Raw genomic sequence first — 15,188 nt, forward strand, 5'->3', positions numbered from 1 at the left:
CGTATTTATTCCTTCTGTGGATCCTCTTTTGTCTCCTTGACAACAAAGCCACATCACATTTCCTCTCTCTGCATTCCTCCGTGACTAATGCGCTGATATTAAATGCATCACGAACCTTTACCGCTGGTATTTTTTTCTCTCCTTCCAGATCTGGAGTCCGCCATCATATGCAACTGCTCAAATCTGACCCAGACTCTCGGTAACCATGGGAACTCGGCACCATGTCTGCAGAACAAAACTAAAGTGCAACAGCCACTTTAATATCATTCTCTAACATTTTTACAAAAGCTGCTTTTGTTTTATTATTATTATTTTTTAATTTGTTCATTTGCCAACCAGTCATTACCATATTTTTGTTTTATTATAAAAACAATTTTTAGGACATTTTCCTTCCCCTACTTTCTTTTTCTGAGCTTGTATTGGAACTCCAGAAGGACACAGACCAATCACAGTTGTTGTTCCTTTGTGTGTGTGTGTGGGTGGGTGTGTGGGTGGGTGGGTGTATGTGGTCCTGCCTGCTGCTCAGTTGGCTGGAAAGTATTGCGCACTTATTCCTCAAGATCATTTGCCTCAGTCATTTCAAATACGAGACCTATTGACTTATGCTGCCAAAATTCCTCACAGCTAGATTATCAGCACAGGGTTTAAATACCCAATTTTTCAATTAGTTATTTTTTATTTGATTTATTTTTATTTGTTATTTTGTATTATATTCCTTTGCCTTTTTTCCATTCAGTTGTCCTTTTTTTGTATTTTGTTTCAGGTTTCCATCAGCAGTTCCTTTTCACCATTTTTCTCATCAACTTTGTTTCGCTTTCAGTCCAGCCTCACGTGTCTTCCAACACCTCGCTGTCTTGTGAGTCCGTCACTTGTCTGTATGTCTCCATGTGCGTTGTATACCACTATCAGGAGTGTACAAGCATCATTTGTAGTGTACGCTTAAAAAAAAAAAACATCACCTACTTCATGCCACATACTATGCAGGCATGTTGTGACACTGTTGATTAAGAGATAGAGAGAGCATTTTTTGGTGACATTTATTTGTTCATGCTGTTAGATCATTAAATGTCAGTCAATACATACAGCAAAGGTTAATATATTTACAATAATCGCATAAACGCCGTGGGTGGTCGCTCGCACAGTCACTAACACGGGCTCCTGTGTTGGGGAAAAACACGACCGCCTTGTGGCACTTAATGTACAGTACTGCGGGTTGTTATGCTACTGATCAACAAGAAAATCCAAGGCGGACAAAGGGAGTTTAAAGGAATTGTGTTAGAAGGTGGCCATTCACAGTGCGAGACATTTTGGGTTTGTGGAATCTCACCTGCAAGGGGATGCATTCACCTAGCTCTTTTGCACCAGAACTGTATATTTTGTCACAAACTGTGTTGTCTCATTCCCTCACCCAAATGAGGACCAATAACCAAATACCCAACAATTGAAAAACCATACTCAGACCATTTAATAGCATCTACTGATTTTACATTTTGGTCTTAAAAACAACAAATCTACCACAGAAAGCTACTATAGCATCAGGGTGCAAGAGCCAAATCAGGTTGGGGAAAAAAAACAACACGATTTTAAACAAGTTCAACTTAAAGGGGTTATAAAAAAGTGGCAGACATCCATCTGCTTTAAGTACTTTTCTTAAAAAGATTCGTACATTCACTGTTGCCAGTGCTAATCTCTGCAAGAGCATCGGACTTGCACATACTGTATACCTAAGTCCAAAATAGTTCATACTGTGTAACCACAAAATGCAGTCTATGTATGAATATTTTGGGGGTCATTTGTCTTTTACTAAAAGAACGTTGTAATCTAACCTTTAAAATGTAATATGTTGCTGTCGAGTGACAAGTATGTACATTACCTGCACACACAAATAAACATTTCATAAAATTAAAAAATAACCACATTGGAGATAGTCTGCAGGTTTTTCATTGGACTGAAAATTGCACTTTTGTCAATAAACTCTTTGGTTATTGGTTCTCAGCTTGCGGAAAGGCAGGTAGGTGGAAGGTGTAAAAATTAGGTCCACGGCATTTCAGGATTCACAGAAAAAAATTTAATAGATTAACTTTTAGAGAAATGTTGTATTAAAGAGCATTTACAGCAAAGGTATGTAGATGAGGTGGCTTGATACTGCAATAAAATAAGAGGGAATGCCTCATAATTGTTAACATAGTGTGATTCTGTAATCAGCTTTTTGAATTGATTTTGGGGGGAAATCCTTGCCTTTTCCAAAACGTTTGCAGGCTTTATATGCAGCCTCAATATCGACCATTAACAATAATAAGAGAACATATCAACAATTTGAGTATTGAATAACTTCGTGAGGAACTATTACACAAAATTGAAAAACTAAATAAAATAGTACTATAATGCTAAGTAACCAGGTACCTATAGGCTTTTTACTGCAAGAGTGTGATAGACACCATTTATATTGTAATTAAAATAAAACCAAGTTGAGTGAGGTATTCGTATTCCACAAACATTGGTACACTAGAGCGTTAATTCTTAAGACAAATTGCAATAAGCTGCTGTCGGATAAAAGCCTAAGGTGTTTTTTTTTTTTTTTTTTTTTTTAATTGGCCCTTGTAATTTAGGCGTTTGAATAATAAGCAAGCTAAACAATAACATTTTAATCCAGCAGGGAAAAACATTGATTTTGGTGATTGTTTAGTTTTTTTGGCAACAGAAGTAATGTTATTTGTCTTAAGGATTTTATTTAACCTATAGTATTTCTTCACTTGTTCACTCTGGTCTATTCCGCATAATGGGTATGCATAATATTCAGGTGTCTAACTATAGCATCGGAAGTTTAAAAAAAAAAAAAAAAGCAGTATATTCATACAGCAAGTGGTACAGTAATGTATTTCTAGCTAAGCATGGTCGCATCCGTGTGGCAGCTATTGTTTGTGCTTTTGATATTTTATTTGAGCTCCTCTTCAGTATATTGTCCTCCACATACAGTATCTGACTGAGTAGAAGGAGACGTCGGGGTGTTTAAATGAGGCTGTGATTCTTGCGGTGAGGGTTAACTCATCTGCAACATAGTTGAAAACCTCCGTGTTGCTTCTTTTTATTTTCACACCTTGACTGAGTCGAGGACAATTGACAGACCTGAGGTGGATAAGCACGATGGTTTGACAGGCCGACAACTCTTTCTTCAGCCTCCACGCCCTTTGTGCCATACGTCACTGTTGTTCAGTAACTTTTTCTTATCCTAAGTATCTGGTGAACTCTTGTTAAGTCTTGCTTCCTGTGAATCTTGTTTTCTTATGGCTGTCCTCTTTTCCCACACTGTTGTTGATGTGTATTGCCTGTCGAAGTTTTAACCTGTCTTGCTGTTTTTCTTACTGTTTGTCCTAATTTTTTGTTTTACTTTTTTATGCCACAACTCCAGTGGCCATTTTCTTTCCTCCTCTTAATAACATAATAATAAACCTTCTGCTCTCTTGCATAACAGGAAAGCAAAATCTTGCCACATCCCTACCATGACCACTTTCCTTTCATTCCAACCCTCACCTCTCAAATCGTCACCATGATAGATAAAAATGCTCACTTATTGATTATTAGGGCCACACTGAAAAGGAAAAGAGTTCCACAAATAGTCTTAACTTTTGTGAGTGGGGAAAAAGCTGAATACAGATAGATATTACAAAAAGAAAAGTTGTAATTTTACAGGAATAGTCATGACAAAACAGTTTGAATTTTTTGAGAATAAAGTGGTAATTAGAGGGGATAAGATTATAATCACATTCTTCTCATAACTTGGCAACTTTTTTTTCCCCAGTGTGGCACTTATACTTTAGACTAAATCCACCAAGATTTGGTATTTTTTAAAGATACCGATACACATCCAAGCAAATGAGAACAGCGGGTGTCGCCAGTGACAATGCTAACAATTGATGAACAGTAGTTACATGACTGACTTTTTTTATTGGCCTTGTTGCCATTATATAAAAAGTTGAAGAAAAAATACATAGGGGTGCTTACACATTTCCACTTTAAATGTGTAAGCTAGAGAGGCAGATCTGCTCTGCTGTTTTACATCATTACCCAAAACAATTAGCTCAAAGCAGTTGTTTTCCATGGTGGGGCTTCCTCATTAGATTCCATTCCTTGCCTCTCGATGATTTCAATTTGCACTTAAATTAAAAATGGACATTTAAACACTTAGATGTGTTTAGGGGGTAATGTAGTTGTACTTTGTTTTTTTTTTATTCTGTCCCTAGCATTGTATGGAAAAAGTTTACTGGTCTATTTTCCATGTTTTTTTTTTTTCACTTTGACAGTGAAAAGTGCGACCAAACCATTCAGAGAACCTCTCTCTTTCCATTTTCACCACTCCTTCCTCCTTTCGTTTTTTTTCCCTTGCAGTTGCTAAGTCTTATTTTATTCTTAAATACAAATTAAAACACTAGTATCACAGTGAATAGTGTCTTGGATGTTCTGCTGCAGCGTTTTAATTTCAAATTGTCAACAATAACTTATCAGTTCAATTTGACACTAAATGTGATGCAAAGAGTGGAAATTCCATGTCTTCCAAAAAAGAGAAAGAAAGAAAGCATACTTGCATCCATCCCTCTCAGATCAAGTATTAGGAACAAACCAACTTTTGGAAGTTTTAGTATGGTACCCAGTTTGCACATGCTATGGTATTTACCGTAAGGTTGTGTTTGGAATCTGAAGCCCAACGTCTGTTAAGCGTTGAGAGAAGTGAATTGTTTGTTAGCTATTTGGTCCAGAGTGAAGGACCCGCGTCAGGCTTGTGATATGAAGTGTAAATCTGTTTTGTTTTTTTATTTTGTTTTTTATGTTGGTTATTTTTTTGTAAGATCAGTTAGTGATCTTAGTACTATAACTAAGCCAAGTTTGTAATTGTATATTTACTGTAAAATGTAGAACATTGAATAACTATTAAAATTTTCCTATAAAAGGAAGATTGTTTCATCTTTGTCTTTATCTATACACAATTATAATTATTCAAGAACTGTATCTGTACATACGTATATACAGAAACTTACGCTATATACAATAATCCTCATTTGTTTATATAGTGCAACTTGCTTTCTTCACACATTGTGAGGAAATGTGTCCTTAATATTTAAAAAAGTCATCAAATATACTGATGGCACTCTTTCACTTCTCTCTTCCCCTACCTCAGTCATTCAAATGGGTTGTGCAACATGAACTACCACTCACACGCGCACAAGTCAGAACTGCTGACTAAACAATGGCACACACCTGGACAGGGCCTTGCTCAACTTTTTTTTTTCAGAAGGAATATGTGTTTATTATAACGTCATGGGGATTGTAAAATTGCTAAAGAAAAATTTATTCAATATGCAATCTCTGACTTAAAACGGCACATTCACTGCCATTGACGGTTTTAGAAGTCAAATATCCCTGTTAACTGGGAAGGCTGGCAGTAAATGAGTTTTTCATGTATTCAGTTGATAGTTATGGTCTGTTTGGGATGGACCTTTCAACACAAAGTCTAACCCAATTATGAAGCTCTGTGAATTGCTTTTTATTTCAGGTTGTTCCCCAAAGAGTCTTGATCTTATCAGGTGTCGTAAGATTTAAAAGACTTCAATGGAGCATTACAATTCAAATTTAGTTTTTCCAATTTAGAAACAAAATCTTATACGTCTCAAAAGTCACTGAAAAATTTGGTCAAACCACAATAAAGTGTGATGACAAGCTAGAGCATCTAAAGTATTTACTACATAAATTGTATTTTTCTTTGTCTTTAGTTTTATTGTGATACTACCACCACACAAGGGCACTGGAAATTACAAATGTGAAATATGAACATGACAGAAGCATTTACTACATAGGAAAATTGGGCTCATCTCTGTAAGGGCTGCTCAGTACGATATGGTGGTGACCTGGATCATCCAAACTTCTGCATATCAAGGTGTTTGTCACAAGTCATCAAGATTTGATTAAAAAAATCAAAACTGAGGTTTTTTATTATTATTAATTTGTTTTTTAAATTGTATGACACTAGAATGTTAATACTAATCGTATTTGTTGCACTGTATAAAATTATTAGTGTCTGTACAGTCACAATGTCAGGTTGTCTCAACATTGCAATGTCAGGTGATGTGGTAAAGTCTGATCTGGCATTAAAATTCTAAATCATAGTCATAATCATCATTTTCAAAATATATTCGAAATCTACATAATTCTAATCAAAACTTAAACCAAAAATTAAAAAAATGTGCTTCTATACAATGCTTTTCAAGAGCTGCCAGGTCGTTGTATGGATGTCCTCTTAAAAATATCCATTCTGAACATGAAATTATGGTACAAATTCTCATCCCTCATGGAGTAACTCAATTTATACTCTGCAATGACATAATAGACATTCCTTACAATTTTGTTTTACACAGTCCTAAAAGTTGTTACTTTGAGGTGATGAGCCCTATGTAAAACCCATTTTTAAAATTGTTATTATTAGAGTTGTTTTAGGGCTTTAGAAGTTACACTTAATCTAATTGACGGCCTGGAAAACCAACAGATTCTGGTTGTAATAACATTTCACCTCTGTTTCATCAATACTTCATAGGAGTGTAATACAGTGTGATGCATGCAGACAGCCACACATTCCAACGCTTGCAGTAAAACACTTGTACAATTTAGCTCAAGGGATCTTCATGAATGTGTTTCTTCTATTATGGTGGAAAAGTGCATAAGCTATTTCACACACAATGTAATTTACTCATACAGTTGTTGTGAGGTGAGTAAACCTAATCCATGAAATATCTGTTAGGAGGGCAATATCTTGGCAAATCTCCACTTTTAACATTCGAAACTTAACATTTAACTGCACTTTGCTTCAACTTTAAACTCGAATCAGAGCAAATACCGAGTGTGGCACAGGTCCAAAGTGACTGGCACATTCTGAAATTTGTTGAGCTAGTTTAAAGAAACTAAAAGGGGAAAAGGACAACTTCTATTTCAAATGAGCGTGACAAAGGCTCATTCAATAAATGTATGCCAGTCGCATTTTATAGACATGGGTGTCAATCCCAAACTTTTAATGGCTTTAGGTTGCATGTGAGTTGTTTGAAGTTGTGCTCACGATAAACCAATAGCTATTGAATGAACGTTCCCGAGTGGTGATAAACGGATGGCCGTTCAATGCAGAGTCAGTACTCCTATGCAAAATGTCTGCAAAAAGTGAAAAGTATCTTATCCGTGACTAATTTATGACAATGAAAAACATAAAAAGATAAAAACTACAACTAATACTCAAGAAGGTCAAAGCACAACTGATTTGTAATTTGACCACAGACAATGCAATGTCGTGGATTAAGCACACGCACGTGCGCGCGCACGGTAACGTGAAAGACTTTATTGCGCATGCGCCGTCTCGACCCATGGCACGCGCCGAGCACTGGCAGCAGGACGCACAAAGGGAAAGTGTACAGGATTCTAAACGTGCCACTTCTCAGAAACTAGCACAGTCAGTCATAAATCCAACCCACCTCCGTTTTTTTTTTTTCATGTTAAACAATATTGGAAGAGAGTTATTTACGCTGTGCTCCCATTCCTGCAGTCTTTGTAGCTTCAGGAAAGCCTGACGACGAGCAAGAGGAGTGAGTCTTCAGCTATGGTGGCAACATCGTCAACCTGTTGACGCTCCCGTCGATTTTGAAGAACCGTCGGTTAAGGTAAGTCGCTCGGGGCTTCAATACTTTGTATTTTATTTTATTTTTTTCTTCCCCGGTATTTGTTGCGACAACGTGTGAAAGTCTTATTTGCGTCGTTGTGTGTAAAAATAACTCTTACAGACTACGAAAAACAGCCGATAGGCAGAGATGAATTATCTATTCCCAACTTTTTTTTTTGTTAAAAAAGGTATTTTCACCCAAGCCAATACTAGAGGCGGTAACAAAAGGCTGATTAAGCCTGCCAGCCCCTCTAACATCTTGCTGTATTCGTCAATAGTTTATATATATATATATATTTTTTATACTTGGTGAATACCCGATTCATTTCTCGCGCTGGCCCAGTTGGTGGCGCATCGAAAATGACGTAGAAGGAAATAACGGCACAGAAATGTGGCATTTTGACTAGCAAAGGGCGGAACGTAGTTTTAAAACGCTCACTAAAAATATTATTTTGTGTTTCTGAGGCCTAAATAGTCATACGAAAGCGATAATAAAAATCATCTACCTCTTTTTGAGGAGCCGTCGGCTGCAAGCAGCGGCGTGGGTGGTCACGTGGTTACGACCCAGCACTCCTCTGGTCCTTACTGACCAGTTTTTATTGCTTTTGTGATCTCATTTCTTTTAACGTGCATGTAAGTAAACTTGCTAGTGACCCAGCGATGTGGTTTTCGGGAACTTTTATCCACTTGATTAGAACTTTTGAGGGTCGTAACGCTGCTACCGCTTCACCACCTGTCTTGATGTGGAGAGGTTCTCCCAGCTGGGCACGGACATCGATTGCCTTTGACATACAGCTGAGGTCCGGAGACGTGACACGGAAAGCATGATCGAGATGGAAAAGAGGAAGAAGAGCAGGAAACGTCTTCCACGTACCCGAAGCGAGACCCCCCCCCCCCTTCCTGCCGCACATTGAACCATTGGATATGTGAACATGTGTTTGATGCTGCACAAACAGTATGTTGTACTTTATCACATTTATTAAACCATACAAAGATAGATTAATTGTTGGGAGAACCGGGTTGCTACAGAATCAGGACGTGGGAGCGCTAGTTTTTTCAAAGATGCTTGCTTGTTTGAACGGCCGGTCAGAGCCACAAACGTACGTATGTATACCGCCCACGTACATTTAGGCCACAGGCTTCGCTTATTTATCCACAGGTACATTATAAATATAGTGAAGTATATATTGTCAAACACTATAATGTTTACGTTATAATGTAAATTATTTTGAATGGTTTAGGGCAGGGGTGGGCAAATTGTTTGGCTCAGGGGCTGCATTGACTTTTAAACTTTTAAACAGGCGGGCCAAGCCAGGACTAGATGCTTACCGATAAGGCCGATAAAATTGGTGTAAAGTCTAGAAATAACCTGCATGCACAGACACCCATGCTGCAAGTAACTATAAGTATCTATTTAAGTGTCAAGACCAGGTCAGAAAACACAGCAATCAACAGTCTGTAAATCATACACATAGTATAGTATAGTTGGGCAGGGCTGAATCTTTCTCTCCATTGATTTAAACTGGGTTAACCTTCGCACTTCACTGGCCGCTATTGGCAATTATTTTGCTTATTTAATTATGGACACGCCTCTTTATGTATAATATTTACGTCATATATAATCTTTTATGCGTTTGCTGTAGTTTTATTTAAAGCAGGTGGTTTTCACTGTGTTGTGTTGTTTTGACATATGAGTGTGTATTTTGATGACGTTAAGCTCACATTGACACAGTACATCTTATCAGATTTGTATCCATATTTGAAAGAGGCCTGATTCCGATCTGATAAGAGAGTTGTTGTTTTTTTTTAATTTGCCCTGAAGAATTTCTGAATTGTTTCACTTGAACCACACGTTTTAAATCAAGCCCTAGATGGAAGGCAATTTCAGTTCCAACATCTAGTGTGACGTATGAAATATGTTTTGGACAGGGACATTTTACAAAACGGATACAGGAGTAGTTAAACTTCATATTAAACTTCACAACCCTTTTCTGGCACAATGGAATTACCTTACACAAAAGCGTTTTCATGGCACTGATGCTACTTCCAAAGGTGGAAAATTGCCAGGTTCTGTTTGTACCCCATTTTTAGCCAATGCCATTCATGCAGAACAAAAATGACTGAAATATTGGCTTTTACATTTATACGTGTAATGCTGCATTTAATTTCAGGAGAACCCACATTGTTCAGTCTCTCAGTTTTGCTTGCTTGAATAATACCCCGTTCAGGGTCCCGACAAAGTTTGATCCTATCCCAGAGAATCGTGGGCAAGGGGCTGTCATGTGTAAATACCTGGCACACTCATCATGGGCCTTTGGCATAGTCACAGTGTCTTTAGTTAAGATTCCTCTCTGCCAAACACCAGCCTGATTCCCGAGGCTGTATAGTCTGTCAGACTAGGAACACTGGCACACTGGTATTGACATGTTTTGATGGTTAGACATGGTATGAGAAATAAATAGGCTAAAAGTCTTTTTACAAGGCTGCTTTCATTTCTTTGAAAATCTGCAAGTGCACATTCACCACTACCATATATACAGTAGAAGAAATATTGTTAAATGCTGCTGCTGATACCGATATGTCTGCTCTGAGTAGGATTCCGAAGGTTCAAATAATTTTACTTTAAAATTGTCTCACAACACTTTTTTTTTTTAATTGTTTTCTTCTTGTTTTCTTCTCATTTCTATGGCCGCCATTTGCCAATCTCATACTTATTAATATCAGACTGATTTCAATCCACTCCAATCCAATGTCAAATCTCTCAAGGATCAATTATCAATAATTATTTCATCATCATCTCTCACGTCCACTTACCCACGAACACAAGACAACTTAGCACAAAACCACCTTAGGAGGTGCAGAGTGCTATTTATGAGTTCTGTGTGACAAGACACTCAAGCCACTAACCTAAAACGAAGATCTTTATCTAGTTGAGGAGATAATATAACGTGCAATCCTGTAAATCAGGCACAATGAAGCAGAAGCAACAAACAAGGTAAACAAACTGCTGGAGATAAATGTTGATAGCATCCTTGTGCTGATGGAACCTTTTTCACGAACAGACATTCTAACTGATGCTGTGTTCTCGGTATGTGAATCAGGAGATGGCGTTAAAGCACTTTGAGTACTTTGAATGTAGAAAAGTGCTATACAACTGAAAAAGCCTCATAACTATTCAAAAGTCAAATTTGGTTGAGGTTAACATATTGATATCAACTACAATCCATGTAAATTACTCATTCGTTAAATCTTGGTTTTCACGTGAATGCATTGTACTGTTTTGGAACAGGGCGGTTTAAAATATTATCCATAAAAAAAAAAAAAAGTGTCTTCCCAGGGGTCTTGTGCTCTGGCACACCCTCCAATTGGGCTTCCCGTTTCTCGATAACCGAATGATAAAAGGCTAGTATGGCTCACCCGGACATGCAACGTTTAACAGAACAAAGCAGTAGCCTCAATATTTTGCCTACTCTTAAAAGGACCACATCAGATTGTAGTTTACACATTCCTCTAGACTAACGTTTGGCACTGGTTGAACTGGTGCACCAAACATTTTTTTCTTGGGTGCACCAATATAAATTGCAGGTGCACCCAAATTTTCGACTGCATCGCATTCAGCACCATAGTTTTAGAGGTTCAACTTTTTTTTCCCCTTCTGGTAAATGATTAACTAATAATGTAGTCAACATTAAGTTCTTTATTTGAAGTGCGTTTCACAAGACGGGCAACTTAGTGAAAAGTGTTAGTGCTTAAAGTGCACCATGTCAGATTGTTGGTTAGGACTTTCAGATGACTCGGGCCTTAACTTAACATTCTTCACGGAGATGTTGTCAGTCGTTCTTTTCATCTTATCGTTCACAGTTGTTTCCACTTGAAATCTGATGGGCCTAGGCCACTCGCCTAAGCCTGTCACGATAACATTATTCAGGACGGTTTATTTTCCTAGAAACTTTCACGATAAACGATAGTATCGTAGATGTTATTTAATGTCGCTGATATAATATTAGAGCCAGAGGCTTGACTTACAGTAGTAATGACTTGCACATGATTTCCCATGTTATTCTGTCACACTCCGCTTCGACTTGTAATGACTCCAGACCATCTATGTTAGATAGAAGAGCCCACCTGCTGCAAGGGGAAATTTGCTCCCAAAAAAAGTGGGATCAATACCCGTATTCTCCACCACATTTTTTGCCAGGTGTATTGAGACACAGATGTTGAAAATGGGGCCGGAGATGTTTTTGCTGGGCCTCATTCAATTGGCAGAGGTTACCTATGTCTCTTGCTTTGCTTCATGATTTGCCTGCAAGGACTTGCATGGAACAGAAAGCCGTTTCGTGTTTTTTCATTTCTCTTTTCCTCGGCTGTGGTGGTAAAACCAGAACAGTGGTAAGCTATAGTTGTTTTTTTAAGGGCAGAAATAAAACCTAAATAATACCTAACCAACTGCTTTACCTAACCAACTCCTGTAGTGACAGGAGGAATTCACTTTGCATTGCCAAATGAGACGAAACGGAACACACTACTCTCACCTTGTTTTTACTTGACACATATGCAAACCTAGTGTGTAGATTGGATTTGGAAGCATTGGAGAAGATCAAGGAATATTGTTTTTCAAAAATATAATTGAATGGTGATTGCACAGGCTTTTCAGTTGCTAGAAAGGGCAGATAAGGCCAGTTCTGAGAAATAGTTGTTAACAGGCCTTTGTGAATCAGTGTCTACTTATCGGCTCAGTGTGGAGACATGTTCTGCAGGCCCCTGGCACACTTCCCTTACGTAGCAATTACGAAATCACATTATGGAAAATGCCATACGCATCGACACTGACCTCTACACACACTATTCAACACCGCAACAACAGGGTGTAGGCTAGGCATCCTTGCACACGCACACAATGTGGGTGTTGTGAAATATACCACTAATGAATCACTTTCTGAAGAGAGTTTTACTGTATCTGTCAGCGATGTTAGAAATACTGGCAGTACACAGAAGTCTTGAAATGTAACGGCGTTCAAACACTACTGCACTTAAGGAAAACTTTCACGCAGATGTCCTTAGTTTTTTCATACTTCTGGCAGCTTTCATTTTTACTCCCCTACATTTCAAGAATAAAATGTCTACTTTTACTGCGATACATATGCCCTAACCATCTTTGTTACTCACTCACTTACTTAACACTACAAAAAAAATTCGAAGAAATTGTTCATTGACGTAATGCCTGCACCGGAGAGCGCAATGTGGAAAAACTAATCCTGTCTGTACTAATGTGGTAGGGATACCTGTTAGGGGGACTTCATGAAAATGAGAGCAGGTAATGAGAAATTCTTTATGTGGGCACACTTGTAGTTTCTCTCGCTCTCTCTCCCTCTCTCTCTCTCACAAACTCTCTGTCTCTCTCAGGTTAGATAATTAAATGACTTTTGATACATAAGTACAGCAAATGTCAGTCACTTTTACTCAAGTCATTTGTCATTTTCTAAAAGGTGACTTCTACCAAGGTTATTTTCTGTTCAGATACTTTTACTCAAGTATCCCTTTCAGGAACTTTTTTTTAATTTTTTTTTATTTTTAAATTTATTTTTTATTTTTTAAACAAGACTGGTACAACGCAAACAAATTTGTGCATACGAGGTGTGTAAGAAACATTGCAAGACCGGTGTCACAAAAGATCTATTTCAAACCCAAACTACAAAGTGTGAGTTTTCCACTTCAACGTGGGCCAGATGATCAACCTGTACGTGTACATAGAGATCCGGTGGCGTTTGCTTTGTTCAGTGCACGAGGGGTGTGGGTGGAAACCTCCTGGCTGCTTCACCATGACAACGCCCCTGCTCACAATGGCCTGAGCATCTGACAGTTCCTGGCCGAAAAGATCATCACCATGCTGAAGCAACCCTCTCAACTCTCCCGACCTGGCTCTTTATGACTTCCCCCCCCCCCCCCCCCCCCCTCTTTCCTCAAGCTCAAAAGGCCCATCAAGGGGGCGCTTTCTGAAGACGTGGACAGCATCAAGATGGCCGTGATGACGGAGCTGCAGCGGATCCTGGAGGAATCCTTCCAGCAGTGCTTGAAGGATGGGGAAGAGCGTTAAGGTCTTTTCAGACTGCCCTTGCTCAGTGTGTGAAAGGGCCCGCGTCAAAGTGCAACGATGACGTCAACGGGGGTGCGGCCATCCCATATTTGGAAGTGGTGAAGTAACGGCACAGAGGGAAGTCGGGAGATTTGCAGGTGTATTTCAGGCTGGGCAGGAAGCTTTGAAAGGGAGTTTGAAAGCCTCCCGCAGAGACGTCTTGGTATATTGAAATTGATAAATCACAATCAGGTTTAAATCAAATTCAAATATATAAATGACATGATAAGCAATGTTTTTAAATTCAAATAATTGTTGGTTATCGAATAGACTTAGTGTATGTAAACTGAAACAAAAATAAAATAAAAACACACACACACATACAAAATGTTGCCCTAGCAGTGTAATAAGTATTTTATTATGATTTAATAACACATTGGCCTCACAGTACCTCAGTGTATTTCTTCTCCTCTTTCAGCAAGACAGACTAGCCTTGTACTTGTACTGTATTCTATGTACAGGCTGTCCAATGTTAGCTCTGGTTCATGCTTGCTTCAACATGTTTGCATTAAATGATAAGTGGTGGTAATGACTGTTTCTCTTTGTCTCTTGTCCAAGACATGAAGATGCCACATTTTTTGGAGTCCCTCACAACACAAACTCTCATCCCCAAAACCTTCTCGTCAGATGTCTTCAACACAAGCGTCCCGTCCACCGATCCAAACACAGCTGTTGCTCTGCTGGCAGTCGTCGGTAATGTCAGCCAACAAGGACTCCTGCGCTGCACCTACAAGGAGGACTTCAAACGGATCCTCCTCCCGGCTGTCTACACCTTAGTCTTCCTGCTTGGCATCCCACTTAACGGTGCTGTCATACTGAAGATATGGAGGAGGCGGCCCAGTCTGTCCCGCAGCAACATCTTCATGCTCAACTTGGCCATAGCTGACTTCCTGTATGTGACGTCACTTCCCCTGCTCATTTACAACTACGGCAGTCATGACTACTGGCCCTTTGGGGAGTTTGCATGCAAACTGGTCCGATTTCAGTTCTACAGGTGGGGCTGCTCTTGTTTTTTGTTTTTTTTTGTTGACCTACAAAATAATGTCCTCACTTTAAAACAATCTGGTTCAACGAGAAACAGAAATCAGTAAGTTTCAGAAGATGCCATTACGGTGTTCGAGTGGTTAGCATGTGTGTCTCACAGCTGTGAGGTTCAGGGTTCGAATCCAAGCTCAGGCCTTCCTGTGTGGAGTTTGCATGCTGTCCCTGCGCTTGTGTAAGTTTTCTTCGGGTGCTTCAGCATCCTCCCACATTCCAAAAAGATGCGTATGAAGTTCATTGAATACGCTAAAGTGCCTGTCGGAGGGAATGTGTGTGTGAATGATTGTTTGTCTAGATGTGCCCTGTGATTGGCTGGCGTGTACC

The 15,188-nt window shown here is 38.9% G+C and overlaps 2 protein-coding genes across 14 annotated transcripts in view; both read left to right on the plus strand.

Moving 5' to 3' along the window:
* fam168a (family with sequence similarity 168 member A) overlaps positions 1–4,949 on the plus strand; it is a 30,975-nt gene extending 26,026 nt beyond the window's left edge. For all 8 annotated transcript variants that reach the window (XM_061781451.1, XM_061781452.1, XM_061781450.1 and 5 more), the window contains one exon: positions 149–4,949. The gene's annotated coding sequence lies outside the window, so the exon portion shown is untranslated. The remainder of the gene's footprint in view (positions 1–148) is intronic.
* A 2,381-nt stretch (positions 4,950–7,330) lies between these two features.
* The window catches only part of LOC133482016 (P2Y purinoceptor 3), a 9,392-nt gene continuing 1,534 nt past the window's right edge, over positions 7,331–15,188 (plus strand). The window contains exons 1-4 of one of the 6 annotated variants that reach the window (XM_061781529.1): positions 7,331–7,483; positions 7,577–7,691; positions 8,386–8,645; positions 14,382–14,817. In XM_061781529.1, the coding sequence (XP_061637513.1) occupies positions 14,384–14,817 (434 nt within the window). In that variant the 5' untranslated portion in view covers positions 7,331–7,483; positions 7,577–7,691; positions 8,386–8,645; positions 14,382–14,383. Of the gene's footprint in view, positions 7,692–8,385; positions 8,646–14,381; positions 14,818–15,188 lie in introns of all 6 variants that reach the window. The other 5 variants (XM_061781532.1, XM_061781530.1, XM_061781528.1 and 2 more) reach the window with 5 other exon arrangements.

This window comes from Phyllopteryx taeniolatus, chromosome 8 (assembly GCF_024500385.1).
Source record: "Phyllopteryx taeniolatus isolate TA_2022b chromosome 8, UOR_Ptae_1.2, whole genome shotgun sequence".
In the NCBI taxonomy this organism is placed as follows: Eukaryota; Metazoa; Chordata; class Actinopteri; order Syngnathiformes; family Syngnathidae; genus Phyllopteryx; species Phyllopteryx taeniolatus.